Here is a 15,600-nt window from a genome sequence, read left to right as displayed (position 1 = left end):
AATAGGGAAAATGATAGAATAGGGAAAAGACGAAATAGCGCATAGTGTCCAAGAACGAAAAATGCAAAAATGACTCGGTCCTCAAATGAAGTTGTCAATTCACATGAAGGAGTCTCAGAAACCAATTCTGAGCACTCGAGATGACACTAAGCGACGAAAAACCATCCACAGAAAAGAAAAGACAACGGAAAAAATTTATCCGCAAAATTTGAGGAAAAAGGGAAAAGGAAGAAAATGACCGGGTCATTACATACTTAAAACTTTGTGTCAGGTCAATAGACCTTTTTAAATGACACACCTTGAACGGACTTTATATATTTATGTTATGGTGCCATGGTATGAGCTTAAGTCTCAAGACCATAGTTAGGGTGCGTATATCACCTATGATGGATAACTGGACAATAGTTGTTGTTCCCTGGTAGGTCTAGGTACACATGACCACATTATGTGTGATTTGTATGGTATTTCTACTTAGGCTAAGATAGACCTATTGGACTAGTGAGTGTCCTTTAATGTGTACTTATACATATATGGACTACTTTAGATATTGTTGAGCTATCTATGATGTATCTACGTATCAGGTTTCTGTCTGGATCATAGTAAAATAGGACTTGCATGTAGGCCTGACCCACTCTCTTATTTTTCAGGTGCTCGTCAGTTCCAGGGTTAGAGCTTGATCGTGCAGAGCAGATACGGACTTCCATTCCTCCGATTACGTAGGAATACTATCTTATTTAGCTTTGGATTTTGATTACAGTTATTTCTTTTTCAGTTTGAGATTTTACTATTAGGGGTACATTTGAGGGATTCCCGAGTTGTTAACTTCATGAAGATATTTTGGAGTTTGGATTTTAATAATTATATTTTCAGGATTTTCAATTAGAATTCGTTTCACCAATTTATTATTTATTTTTTATTATTTCAATTTGTATTCTGCGTTCATTTAAAATATTAATTATTTGATATTTCCTCGGGTTTGGGCCCGGGCATAATAAACCCGTGTCTCGGATCCAAGGGGTATCACAAAATGCAACCTTAGTTAGACACCCCCACACTTTTAAGAATTTATAGGAAGGTTTTCAACCTTTCCATAATTCATATGGTGTCACATTCGTTTTCTTTAGAGGTGTTTTATTAAGAACATAGTTTGCGGAAAGCAAAACTTACCCCCCACAAATTCTAATTTAAATCAGAACTTATCGACATAGCATTCATCATTTCTTCGTGAATGATACCATGTTCTAAACAATTATAAGAGCATGGTGTTTTATATTCAACACCTCTATCATTTCTTAACATCTTGATTTTTTTTTTTTTTTGCCAAGTTGATTCTCAACCTCATTTTTGTAATGTTTAAACATTTCTAAGGTTTCATCTTTACTTCTTAGCAAATCTACATAACAGTATCTTGTGCAATCATTGATAAAAAGAATAAAATCCCTTTTTGTACCTCTAGTCTGAACAAATTTAATATAATATAATATACTACATAATATTATATTACAAAATTAAAACAATTCAATCAATATTGAATTATATAAATAATTCAATAGTCTACTTATATAACATGCTTCAATTTCATATAATATTGAACACATCAATATTTTGCATATTACCATATAATAATGTATATAACATTATTTTGTTATATCTCAATTATTAGTATAATCTCCACTTGCTTATATCTTAAATAGAAATATATAATAAAATATACGCAAGAATGATTTTGTTTTAAGATTGTTGGTAAATATATATGCTTCACGTGATATTTAAGATTTAACAACCCTTATACTAATATGCCATGAGATAATTAACAATATGCTAAGAAATAATTAATTAAATATGCAACTATATATTTAATTAAATATGCAAAATAACGCAATAAATTAATAAATAATAAATAAAGAACCTGGACCGAGGCTAGTATTGAATACTATGTCCTTAAGACAGATTCGCCCCGCTATGGTGCTAACGGACTTAGTGATGTCTATCTCCTAGGATACAACGATCTACATCTACTAGTAGCAACACTACAAACTCGTGGATACGGAAAACCTCGTCCGTGTAATACTCTCTTTGACTAAAAAATGCATCTATATATAAAAAATGATCAAATTAGTGCAACTCAAACTAAATGGCTCGTACCAACTTTAATATAGCTTATCCATATTGTTCTTTGGTCTTAGTGGCATGGACCACTTGACTTATGGTTTGAACTTACACCCACTTAGGTTGGGTTCATGTTGAGAGAGGGAGAGAAGAAATGGAAAATTCACTACTTTTACAAATGAATTCTATGGCTATTTATAGAAGAATTGGTGACTCTTGAGGTTAAGTCACGTTGGTTCAATCATAGGGTGTATCCAATCAGATATGGGTTGCATCATATCATTATATAACTGAAATAACTTCCCAACTATTAACCGTCAATTGTCACCTTTCAGTCGCATCCTTTTGTTTCTTATTAATTATAAGACATAGCCATTCACCATCAGTATATCTAACTCTCATAAAACTGTGACATTCATGTTAGCCTAACATGACATTCATGGCCACCCAAAGCCAAATTCATGTATTTTTGTAAAGATATGAAACATAGCGTCTTTTGTCACAAGACACGAACATCGGATGCAATAGTTCAAAGAGTTGCAACAGTGGTTGTCAATGGTTGCGATTGATTTATGTAACCTTTGGGAAGTCATGGTAATAACATTTCAACCATTCAACCTGCAACCATTCTCACCATATATTCACGTTGCTACAACATATACATAATGGTATGTTCTGTCAACGTTTATAACCCAAACTTACAAATATGGTCTTACAGCTATCGTTACTTTCCAACCTATCCTCAACCACGTTGATTAACAACTTCCATTCACACCAAATTTCTAACAATAATAAAATATACATATTTTGAAGCATCCCTTTTTTATTATTATTATTATTATTATAGTACTAATTTGTGTGTGTGTGTGTGTGTGATTTTTTTTTTTTTTTGTGGGGGGGGGGGGGGGGGGGGGGGAACTAAGCAAACTCAAAATGAAAGGTTTTTGTTGAGCCTGGTACACCATGCACCTCACTCAGAACAATATTGGGATCTACTTTTTTTGTGAATAAGGTGTGTGAGATATATATTCACTAATTTCGGTGTAAAAATAAGTCCGTTCAAGTTGTATTTTTAAGTTTGAAATTCAATATCGAGATCAGTTGCGGAATTAAAAGGTTATTCATGTTTAATAACTTAAAGTCTACGAAAAGGTAAGAGCAACACTTTAGGAAGATGAGTTAGAAGGTTAGGACACTTGTATGATTTTTAATACTGCATGTTACCAAAAAAATTTCTAAGTGTTTAACCCTTCTTTTCAAGTCTGGCCAACTTGAACCGGTTCTAAGCAGCTGAACCGGCTTAAGATGTATAGTTTCGATTTTCTTAAAACAAAATCAACGCTGGCCAACTTAAATCGGTTCAACCACTCTGAACTGGTTTAAGGTTTTCAGACAATTTTGGTAACTTAGTTTTCTGATTTGTTTTAACTTCTTATTTGGTATAGACTTCTTTCCAAAAACCTATGCACGAAATTAGCCTATTTTCCAAGTACAACTAAGATTTTGAAAGTTTATATAAACATATTTTCTCATCTATATTTGTGTGGCCTTTTGCATTAGACTTCTGATTTCTATTAAAAGCCTTTTTGTGAGATTTTTAAGAGCATACACACTATATACACACGAGTGAATTTAGAATGTTGTTCAAATTTTGATCATGTTCAAGTCTATTGAATATTGCATCTACAATGATCGGAGAAAGCAGATCTATTTCTTCTACATCAAATTAAAATTCAAATAAGAAGAATTTCATATCACATTTTGAAGGGATCAAGGCACTTGTGGAGTGTTGTTGATCTACCAGCAATCTTTCTACAGAGTTTAAGGCATAAGTCTGAAGTCAAGTGGTAACTCTATGTAGACAAGTGGTATAATTCTTGTCCATCAAGGAATTGGGTTTTGAAGATTTTATAAATAAAGATGGGTTTGGTAGAGAGGTAATGAGAGAAAAGAAATAAGTGTAGAGAGAGAAAAAAGTGAGTTAAGTTTGTGAGAAGAGAAAAAGTATGTAATCAAAATTTGAAGTAAAGATAGTCATTCTTCGTTGGTGGATGTAAGCAATTTACTGAACCACATAAATCTCGTTTTGCTTATGTGTGTGCTTTTATCTGTTCTATATGCCAATTGTGTATGTGAAATCCTAACAAGTGGTATCAAAGCTATGACGGCAACTATTACAGAAGGAAAATACGTGGTCGAGAAATTTTATGGAAGAAGGAACTTTAGTCTTTAGCAAGTTCGGATGTGAGATTTACTGATTCATCATGGGCTAAGAGAAACTTTGGGTAAGAAATTGAAAAAGATGGAAAATGTAGATTGGAAAAAGATCAACTTGAAGGCAATGGGTGCAATTCGATTAATGTTGGCGAATGGTATTTTGTATGATGTGATAAAAAAAGATTCAGCAACGGACATGTGGAAGAAGTTGAAAAATCTATACATGGGAAAGAATCTCACCAACCGGTTAGTCTTGAAGCAAGAGTTATATTCCTTTAGGAGATAATAAGGGAAAATCCAATAAGAACATCTTGGTGAGTTTAACACAATTATTTGTGATTTATCTAATGTTGATGTCAAGTTAAGTGATGAGGATAAATCAATTATTTTGTTAACATCAGTACGCTCTACCCATAAGCATTTATTCAATACTTTGTTTTATGGGAAAGATACCATTTCAGTGGAACAAGTTACAAATGCTTTGTTCTCTAATGAAAAGTTGAATAATGAAGAGAGGCATGATGCTAAAGTTCAAGCTCTTATTGCTTAAGAGAAGAAGAGATTTGGAGTTTTAAGAAATCTTATGCCATTGTCAGAGAAAAGATGTTACAAGTGTGAGAAAAAAGGGCATATTTAGTGGTATTGTCTGGAAAGAAAGGATAGTGCATCCACTATTGTTGTTGCGTCTGAGAATATGAAAGAATGGAATGATAATGATGAAGTATTATAAATCATTGATAATAAGAAAAAAGCTAAGAAGTGGATATTTGATTCTACTTGTTCCTTTCATGTGTGTTCTCATAAAAAGTGGTTTGCTACCTAGAAACTTGTTGGTGGTAAGGTAATTATGGGGAATAGTGCTTCTTGTGATGTTATAAGAATTGGAACAATCAAAATCAAGACAACGAATAGTTTGGTAAGAACTCTCACGAATGTACATCATATTCCAAATATTAGAAGGAATGTTATCTCTGTGGGAGCATTGGATTCCAAGGGTTATTGGTGTGAAGTGAAGAATGGATTAATGAAGATTGGAAAGGGACCACGTGTTATGCTTTTGGGAAGGAAGATCAATAATCTCTCTATTTTGTTAGGAAATACTATACTAGGTGGAGAAATTGTAATGACAGAATAGAAGCCTGTTTCGAGATCTACTAGCTTAAAGGATCAAGAGAAGGAAGAAATCTTGGCAATTGCAAAAGCACCAACCATTATTCTAGAAGCAAGAAGAGTTCGATTTGGTGATGCGAAAGTAGATTCCAGGTTCAATTATTTTAACTTGGAATTTGCTAGGAATAGATGAGTGTGGCGCAACGGCGAAGAATGACAAGAAGAAAGAAGATGCTAGGTTCAAGCTGGAAAGATCTTCAGTCAAGATGGAGCTATGGAGAAGCATGTGAAGACAAATTTTGAGCTAATGTAGAGATTGTTGGATTCGTGGCTCAAAATTGTATAAATTAATTTCTTTTTCTGTTTGGAAGACTGAAATTTGTGAAAGAAATTGTATCTTATTATGTTTTTATTTTAGAGTTGACTAGTTGAGATTGATTTGGTAACTTATTGTAGACAAGTGGTATAAATCTTGTCCAACAAGAAAATGGGTTTTAAAGACTTGATAAATATAAATGAGTTTGGGTAGAGAAAAAATGTGGAATCAAAAATTGAAGTAAAGATAGTCATTCTTCTCCCGTGAATGTAGGTAATTTGTCGAACTACATAAATCTTGTTTTACTTGTGTGTGTGTGTATTTTTATCTATTTTATTTGTTAATTGTGTATGTGAAATCTTAAAAAAACAAAATGATATATCTTAAAGGCTAAATAGATGTTGAAGTACTATTTTCAAATTCATCCATTTATATTAGTGGTTAATAGTCGATCAAATTTAATAGATTTTTCCTATAAAACAAGAAAGTCTTGGTCTTCAAATAATAATATTATTTACTTAACGTCCATCCAATGCATCCGCTATTATTTCATATCCATCTTCAACCTTTTGTTTTCATATATATATATATATATATATATATATATATATAGACACACACACACACACACATACATGTACAATCAACCAACCAAACCATTGACAATGTGATTCACGTCATTACGTTTGGCTAGCGATGATTAAGGTGATTTTGACTAGCGATGCCGTGGACACTCTCCAACTGTTTTAATGAAACTTACACTTCATATTATTTACATAGTTAATTCCATAAAACAACCCAGTGTTTATCAGGTTTGCCTAAAGCTTGTACGACAGATCATTACAACCAGTAATATTTTAGACAAGAAAAGTAATATTTATTATGTTGATCCCATATGTCGCCTATACAGAAGGATTATATAAAAAATCTTGTTTTTTAGAATAATATTCTAAGGAAAGAAAATAAAATACTGAAGAACAATTTGAAATTTTTAGAATAAAATAAAATAGGATGACCAAGTTACCAACTGTATTAAAAGAACATTAAAAAAGGCTTTTGGATAATTAAAGAAACAAGGTCACTGACAATTGAGAGAAATTAAAATATAGCACATATGGCAATCTTTCCATGCATATACATGCATACACCTAATTTTATTTTATTTTATTATTCTAAAAAGCACCTAGAATTTTGTTCAGGTTCTAGTAATGTTGCCATATTTTTTTAATTCAAATATATATATATATATAACAATCATATTCAACGATTACCATACTTGTTGTAACAAGGATCATTTGTCCTTCATTGGGTCTGGATGAGAAAATGATTAGGTATAAATGGATGGGTATGTAACTTAAATTTTTGAGTAAATGAGTAAGCGTCCACCTATTACAGTTGATATCAGTCTTATTAGAGTCAGATCCAATTATTGATTCAGTGCCACGCCAAGTGTCCGGCAGGAAAGCGTTCGGGTGAGACAGCCCTGGTAGACAGGGTGGTTCGAGCCGCAATAAGAGCGTTAGGAGTTTGTGTGGGGGAAAATGTAACAAGGGTCATTTGTCTCACATTGGATCCGAATGAGAAAATGATTGGGTATAAATAGATAGGTATGCAGTACTACTTAACAGTTTAAACTTTTGAATAAATGGACAAACGCCCACCCGTTATACTTAGTTCACCGACAAGCAATATGAAATGTATATGTACAAGAAGAATAGCATCCAACATCCATATATAAACTTTTTTTAGTATATATATATAAATTTGTTAAGGTTTTATTTTTAAAATTTTTTTCCCTTTCTCAATAAGTAAGAAGCTTGTTAACAAAATTAGTTGAGATAAGAAAACTATAAATTTTAACAAAATTAAATGAAAAAAAAGGGTGAAAATTTAAGGGTCTTAATGAAATATGATGAAATTAGAGAATATAGAAAATGTTGAAAAGAACATCGCACCTTTAGTTATATAAACTTATAATATAAAAAATAAGTTCGGTGGTACAAGGTTTGATTCTCAACCACAATGTTAGTGACGAAAATCCATTTTCACCTAACCAAAAAAAATAATAATAATAATAATAATAAAGACAGAATAAAAAAGAAAACAATTTACCTAGATTGGGTATCTAATAGCAAGAAAAATACAAATAAAAAAATAAAGAAAATGATCATGACAAAGTTTCCAAAACAAGGGCTGGTTCGAGGTTTTTCCCTGGCGTGATCTAATACGTACAAATGGGGTCAGTAATCACTATAGCTATTTTTTTTGTTTTTTTTGTTTTTTTTTTAATATATATATATTATACGCAGTAGTTCGTTTTTTTTAGAGAAAAAATATAATCAAAATTATTGGTCAGCTTCAGCACAAGATGCTTTCAACAATTTAATAACACTAAAAACAAAATCAGCGAGTCCACTTGTTACAAAACGCCATTTTCAGTTTCTGTTTACCTACCAAACTTCTCAGACCTCACACAGCACATGTATTACAGTTTTCTTCTCCAAAACATTTCTTCCCATTTTAGGTCTTCCTCTCATATAAAAAATAAAAAAATAAAAAACAGCACAAGTCTCTGTCTCTCGACTCTCCATATCAACACAATCAATGATATTGAAGCATGATCGTTGTCACCCGCATAACTTTTCAGCTTTCGGAAACTATTTTCTCGGCTCTCGTTCTGTTTGGCATGGGAGAAAGAAAATCCGTCTTTTTCCCGGGTAGTGGCTGAATAATATTTTTCAGATTATGGTCATGGAAATTATTGTGTCTGTGATTTTACTGTTTGTGGGGATAGCTGTTTTGGTGACGATCCATGTGTGTATTGTTGGGAGGGCTTTTGGGAGGAACAATGGTGGTATTGTGGTTCAAAGTAGTAGTAGTAGGAGACCACCAAGTATGTCCAGTGATGACATCAAGAGACTACCTTGTTTTGAGTTCAAGATGGAAGAGAAAGGAAATGATAATAATAATAATAGTAGTAGTAGTAGTAGTCCGGTGGAATGTGCAGTGTGTTTGGAGAACTTCAAGGAGGGTGATCAGTGCAGGTTTCTACCGAACTGCAATCACAGCTTCCATGCTCAATGCATAGATTCGTGGTTGTTGAAGACGGCAGTATGTCCGATCTGTAGAACCGACGCCAGTTCACAGAAAAGCGTGGGGGAAAGCAGCAATTTGACTGAAATTGGAGTCGAATTGACATAGAGAAGCATCGGAAGGGTGGTCGTCGTTGTCTGTCTGCTCTGTTGTCCTGGCTTTGCTTGGAATGGATGTGATAGAATAGGGTTTCAATGGTGATATTGTTTCTGTTCGTTATACAAAGTGCAACAGCAGCTAAGTAAAGGAACTTCTTGTTTTTTTTTCTTTGATTATTTTTTTTTGTTTTTTTTTGGGGGAAATTCAGATTAGTTGCCATTTTTTCTTGATGAAAAACTAGATTAACATGATTTGGAATTTAGTAGTGTTTTAGATGGCTAGAAACTTGGTTATGACAAAAATATTCTCCTCTGCAAAAAGTATCTAATGCCATGGACTACACAACAGGTGACCGAGTATACTGTTAGCCCACCTCACGTCCTCTTTTGGGACTTGGATTCTATCCCTCCAAGAGAAAGAGACACCATATGAGCGTGCATAATTAAATGTACGTTGTTTTTTTTTTTTTTTTATAAGTGGTATAGCAAACACATACTCTTTTTTTGCCCACACGAACCCCTCCCTCTTTGAGAATGAGGAGGTTATACATACCCCTCTAGTTAAATGTCTTTTATTACGTATGTGGTTTTTTTTTTTTTTTTTTTAAGTAATAAACGATTAAAAAGCGTTCAAAAAGGGGAACGCGTCTAACAACAAGAATGAAACCGGATTCTAAGGACCCAAAGAATCGAAAAGATTAACTAAGTTATCGGAAGAGGATCAAGAACTCCCCTTCACGTAACTAAAAAAGAACGAATAATATGAAGTTTCAGCGTCGTCATGGACGACTCCTTCTCTTCAAACATTCTACTATTCCAAATGCACCACCAAACACAATGCGGAACTATCAGGAACACTGTTTCTCACACGGCATCCACTCCATACACTAATCAACCCCTTGGAAGATCCAGGCATTACCCAAAACATACCGAATAAACCAAATATGAGCTTCAAACAATCGTACGCGGAAGATATGATCTACTGACTGCCATCTCGTTTGTAAAGACAAATCCAATTACCAATACAATTGCCTCTCTTCCTCAAATTGTCAATCGTCCAAATCTTACCCCCATTCAGCTCTCCAAATAAAAAATACCACTATGGGAAGAGCAGTTGAGCGCTATATGGTCTTCCATAGAAAATCATTGAGTATGTGGTTTTATGGTAACATGTGGTGGGATGTTTAAGTTAATGGGAAGGTGTCTTTGGTTGAGTAGTTACTGAGTGGGAATGAAAAGGAGGAAGAAAACCTGTATTGGGTGATTTGACCTCTAACCTTTTAACCCCTTCCATAACTGCAAAAAAAAAAAAATATATATATATATATATATATTTAAATGTAATATGGGAACAGAAGGTTGAACCTAGAGCTTAGAGTGTTTGACCACTGCCTGTCCAAGCCACCAAAATCGCAAACTTGATTGATTGTTCTACTTCAATGATTCTTTTCAAAGAGTTCAAACAAATCTTGACCCCTTCCAATCATATTCTTTAAACTCGAGTCCTCCCACTCAGTCTTTGACCAAAGAAGGCAACAATCAAAATCAAACTTATTTTGTAATTTGAAGCACTTGATTGGACAACATCATTGGTATTGGCTACAGGAGTTCCATGATCAGTAGAGGCAAAGCTGCCTTTCAAGCTCAACAACTGCTATAAAAGAGGAAAGGGAAACCAATAATTATGCAACTTGAACTACAACCGAAAAATACAGGTTAGGAAAGATCACCCTGTCCACTTTGCCCTGCAAATATTACCATTGCTTTTCCTATGGGGTTGTCAACGGGCCATCTTCCTGGAAGAATGGTAGACCTAAGCCTCATGCCGCCAGCAACTTCATGTCTTTGACTGTTTCAAGGCACGGTTGCACAACCAAGAGTCCTAATTTTAGCAATTTAACATGATGCACATTTCCCGCTTCATTAGCACACACTGGCGTATTTGTTCATCAAGGTAAATAACTAATCAAATATTACCATTGCTTTTCCTATGGGGCTCTGTCAACAGGCCATCTTCCTGGAAGAATGCTAGACCTATGCCTCATGCCGCCAGCAACTTCATGTCGTTGACTGTTTCAAGGCATGGTTGCACAACCAAGAGTCCTAATTTTAGCACTTTCACATGATGCACATTTCCCGATTCATTAACACACACTGGCGTATTTGTTCATCAAGGTAAATAACTAATCAAATGATGCAACACTTCTGTTCAGTACAAGAACTAAATAATACAATTAGGCCCACTTAAAAAATAACTTAGATTGTGAGTTTATGGTATAGAATTTGATAATGCGTCTAGATTAAAGTTCATGGATGTTATTCCAAAGAAAATGTGTCACATGAAGACAACCATCTGCAATTAACATAATAACAAAGACACGAAAACCATCTGGAGTTTGAATAACAAAGTCATAATGCAGAGTAAGAGTACCACTAATGAATACTTAGACCTAGCTCACTTCTTCTCAGTATTGTTCTCCAGTTCCCTCTTAAGCTGCAGAGAAAAGTCATCATTTACATCATCATCATCCCAGTCGTCTTCCCACTGCTGATTTACTTCTTTTCTTTCTTCTTTGTCCTCCCACTCTGCCATTGTTACCATTATTATCAGTAAGAAGACGATTAAAACACAAGACCACCAAGCATTAGCTTGAAAGAACCTCTCAAAAAGAAAGTCCAGGGTAGTCCTAAAAGGGACAAAGTGTAAGAGTATCTTACCTACCCACCCACACGCGCGCGCACAAAAAAAATAAATAAATAAATAAATAAAAGAAACAGATTCAGAACACAGGAATAACATATGTTTTTTAAATTAGCAAAGAAATAAAATAATATTATTATTTGAAAAAAAAAAAAAATTTATCTCAAGACCGCCAAGCATTAGCTTTGAGAGAACCTCTCAAAAAGGGTCAAAGTGTAAGACTATCTCTTAACTATCCACCACCCACCACCGAAAAACAACAAAAAAAAAAAAAAAAATGAGGAAGGAAGAAAAGAAACAGATTCAGAACGAAGGAATAATAGATGTTTTTTCAATTAGCAAAGAAATAAAATAACAGGTGTTGCCATACTCTGGTATTTAATTAACCAGTAAAACACGGTGTTGCCATACTCTGGTATTTGATTAACCAGTAAATCACGGTGTTGCCATACTCTGGTATTTGATTAACCAGTAAAACACGGCAAGTCTTGCAATGTATAACCAACTCTGAAACCAGTCACAGTAAGTAATCCATTTAGTTGTCAAACTTCAACATCACGATAAGATGAAAGCAGGGAAAAGAGGTGAAATCAGAGCACAATAACACAAGACCTATGATTTGTAGACAGAAGGGTGTCACGCATTATTGTCATCACTGCAATGCCCCAAAATTGAGGCACAGTAACACAACTGCACATTCATGTGGATCTGGATATATATTATGTGCATTTTTCAATATCTTAAATAATTGAATTCCCAATTTTCATTTATCCTGCATTACTTGGAGTTGCTATTCAACCAGGGTGAAATTTATCTTTGACAAGTACTAATAATGGTGAATTTGAGAAAAGGAAAGTAAAAATAAAAAAGCCAAAGGCCATCTGCAGATATAGAAAATGAGGGCATATAAAACTACTATCAATTTAATACCTAACCAAAAGCTGCTTCCCTTCACTTTACTTGCCCAAATAAAAAGGCAGCGGATTTAGGCTCCGTCCCATGATGGCCTCCCATCTATGCCAGCACAGTCTCAGGCCATGTATAGGGTTCAGATACCCAGATACCCACATATATAGGTATATTTTTCTTATACAAAAAGAACAGAGAGCAATTAGGTCTTGAAAGCGCCCCGCGCAACAAGACTCTCTCTCTAAACGTGAAGTAGATAATAAGTATTATATTTTCTCTCTCTGTTTAACTTTCTTGGAAGAAAATTCTCTCTAATGCACAGCCCTCGCCCCAAACACGAAGGAGATAATATTTCTTTCATTTTCTCTCTCTTTTACTTTCATCTGTCTTACATTCTCTCTTTTACTTTCTTGGAAGGTGCCTTTCACTTCCTTCTAACAAATTTTTTGATGTTTGGTTCTCTTGCAGGGCCATCACCAATATATCATAGTTGGAGATATGAAAATCTAGTATGGCAAACTTGTCACCAGAACAATTGAATTAACATATGAGCAAAGAATCTTAACACTTCTTTTATGAGTATATGATATGAAAACAATGTTATAGTTGATATTACTAGTGCCTTACCTACATTGAAAAAGAAGAAGATAACAAAAAACAGTGACACATCTCTCCCTCAAGTAATAAAATTACAGTAGTTCAAAATTGTATTTCAAAATCGAGAATGTGATTTTCTACACTAACCGAGAGGACTAGCACTGTGGAGATAAATGTCATAAAAAATTGCAGCTTATGTCATGACAAAAATACTCTGCTTTTGTGCCTGTTCTTGCCAATCATTTTATGATAGAGCAGAAAAAGATACCCATATTGAAGCAGAGGTTCTATCATTCAAAGCATTAAGTGGAGATCTATGAAGAATAGATACTCCTATAACGGGACTTGCACATATCGTGCCAGTGTCAAATATTGAAACTCTTCTGACACTCGTGGATACGTGTCTGATACTTTCTAAACGTATCCAAAATTTGAAAACAACTTTTATTAGGGTAAATTACACAGACGTCCCCTAAGGTTTGGCCTAATTACACACGGGTTCATTGTTTGGCCAATATTAATCCGACCTCCCTTATTGCTGTTAGTGAGGTTACGGAAGTTAAGTAATACTGTGAAATGTCTTTCATATCCATATCTAATTTTAAAATGTTTTATTAAAAACAAAAAAAAAAATTTGTCAAACAAAAAGATTATATTAGCCCCCATTTTTTATGTAAATACTGTATTAGCCTACTCACCCTACTAGTAACCAAGCCCTAAAACTTTCATTTTATGCTCTCTCTCTCTCTCTCTCCTTTCGTCAACCTCCTCCCACCACTTCCACCGCCATCACCACCATGGCGGCCCCAACTCTCTTATCCCCTCCTCTTTTCTCTCCCTCAATGGCGTATTCAAATAGTACGAGCCAAACCATAGACCGGCGGCATTTTAAATCTCAGATTTTCCAAATCTGATCGAACAGTTGTTGGTGGGGTTGGTTTAACAGTGGGTCGATGGCAGTGAAAGCCTGTAGGTGGAGGATTGGCTCATCTAAATGTTATTTATGTTATGGAGTTACGGAGTTATGGGTTGTGACGTTGGCAAATGTAAATCATACTATCATAGAGCCACCATATGTGGTGGTGGATTTGGGTGTGATTTTTGTTTTCGGGTTTGGCGATTTGACAGTACAAATATAAGAGATGGGGCTTGACAATGACTGCATCCATGTTAAAATATAAGAGAGGAGATAAAAAAATAAAAATAAAAATAAAAAACCAAAATTTCAAAAAATTTCGACCTCATAAAATGTGCATCCTCATTATGCCAGTTCAGTGATCTGAACCATGTTATACTTTATAAAAGACCACTAATTGAAACTAAACATGTAAATTTCAGACTATCACAAATTGAAGCAAGCCTTCAGTATGAGTAGGAGCCTCTGTATTCCTTTCCTGAAAGCAATCCGAATATGTTGAGTTCATCATCATTATCCTCACTCCATCAACTTTTATAATATATATACATATAATATAAAAGATATACGTATATAAGTGATAATTAAAACAATAAAAATTATTAACATATTCATATTTGGGAAAAGAAGAAACCGTCAGAAACATTGGATCATTGCATCAGTTCCAACACTTTGAGGTGTCTCAGACGACCGTCGTGATAAATTTAATCCAACTCATCATTTGGTTTCATTGTTTCTATAAAATCATTTGTGTGTAACAAAGGAAGAGAAGGGGAGAGAAAATCAAATGCACAGCTTGCCATGAATGTAAATATAAGTGTTGTTACCAATATAAGTGTTTGATTAATCTAAATAATAATCTGCCTGATTAATCTAAATAAGATAATTATGTAAGTTGAAAATTTTCAAATTTAATCCAAATGCAATTAACAAAAAATTGATTTCGTAAAATTTAATAAAATGAAATTGGTAAGAAAATTGATTTTGTAAACTTTGCATTCCAATGATGTTTGCATCGTGTCTGTACTTTCTTTTCCATCACATCAAGGGCAGTTTTGTCAATGTGTTGATGGTAATTTTGTCATTTCATGTAAAAATAGAAGACTATTGGGGCTTTTTTTTTGGGGGGGGGGGGGGGGGGGGGGACTCAGGGGACACGAAATAATATTGGTCAACCAGTGCACCCCTGTTAGGCCAATCATCTGATTCTTCTCAAATATTTCGGCCATGTATCCAATACTTCTCAGTTACTTCGGGATGCATATTTAACAAGTTTTAAACATTATATTATAAATTTTTTTTTTTCAAATACATTATCATGGTATAATTATTAAGAAAAGCATAAAGAAAAAAAAATTCTGATATATATCATGACTAATTTAGTCCAAAATTTATCTATCCAACATAACTCTCAACATTTAGCTTTTGTCATAATATGATTAGAACGACGTGTTGGTAACAATATACATAACATGGTAAAGAATGATCATTTAAAATTTATATATAAAATATATATTTTTATTTTATTACATAC

General features: G+C 33.9%; 1 protein-coding gene and 1 non-coding gene across 2 annotated transcripts; one reads left to right on the top strand and one right to left on the bottom strand.

The window, feature by feature from the left end:
- Positions 1 to 8,146: 8,146 nt before the first annotated feature.
- LOC132303212 (E3 ubiquitin-protein ligase ATL4-like) lies at positions 8,147 to 9,502 on the top strand. Its single transcript, XM_059800380.1, has one exon. It carries the CDS (start codon positions 8,498 to 8,500, stop codon positions 8,951 to 8,953), a length of 456 nt encoding a protein of 151 aa, XP_059656363.1. The 5' UTR covers positions 8,147 to 8,497; the 3' UTR covers positions 8,954 to 9,502.
- Positions 9,503 to 14,697: 5,195 nt separating this feature from the next.
- LOC132305963 (small nucleolar RNA Z161/Z228) lies at positions 14,698 to 14,794 on the bottom strand. The gene has a single exon (XR_009481762.1). It is a non-coding gene; the product is annotated as a small nucleolar RNA Z161/Z228 (small nucleolar RNA).
- Between the last annotated feature and the right edge of the window lie 806 nt (positions 14,795 to 15,600).

The sequence above is a fragment of the Cornus florida genome, unplaced genomic scaffold (genome assembly GCF_030987335.1).
Source record: "Cornus florida cultivar Cherokee Brave unplaced genomic scaffold, ASM3098733v1 CherokeeBrave_3.0.0_Hap2_Chr04, whole genome shotgun sequence".
NCBI classification, from domain to species: Eukaryota; Viridiplantae; Streptophyta; class Magnoliopsida; order Cornales; family Cornaceae; genus Cornus; species Cornus florida.
This window is presented reverse-complemented; position numbering and strand designations above follow the sequence as displayed.

Excerpts from the sequence above, each read along its gene's own strand:
- LOC132303212 (XM_059800380.1), top strand. The coding sequence starts at position 8,498 with ATGGTCATGGAAATTATTGTGTCTGTGATTTTACTGTTTGTGGGGATA.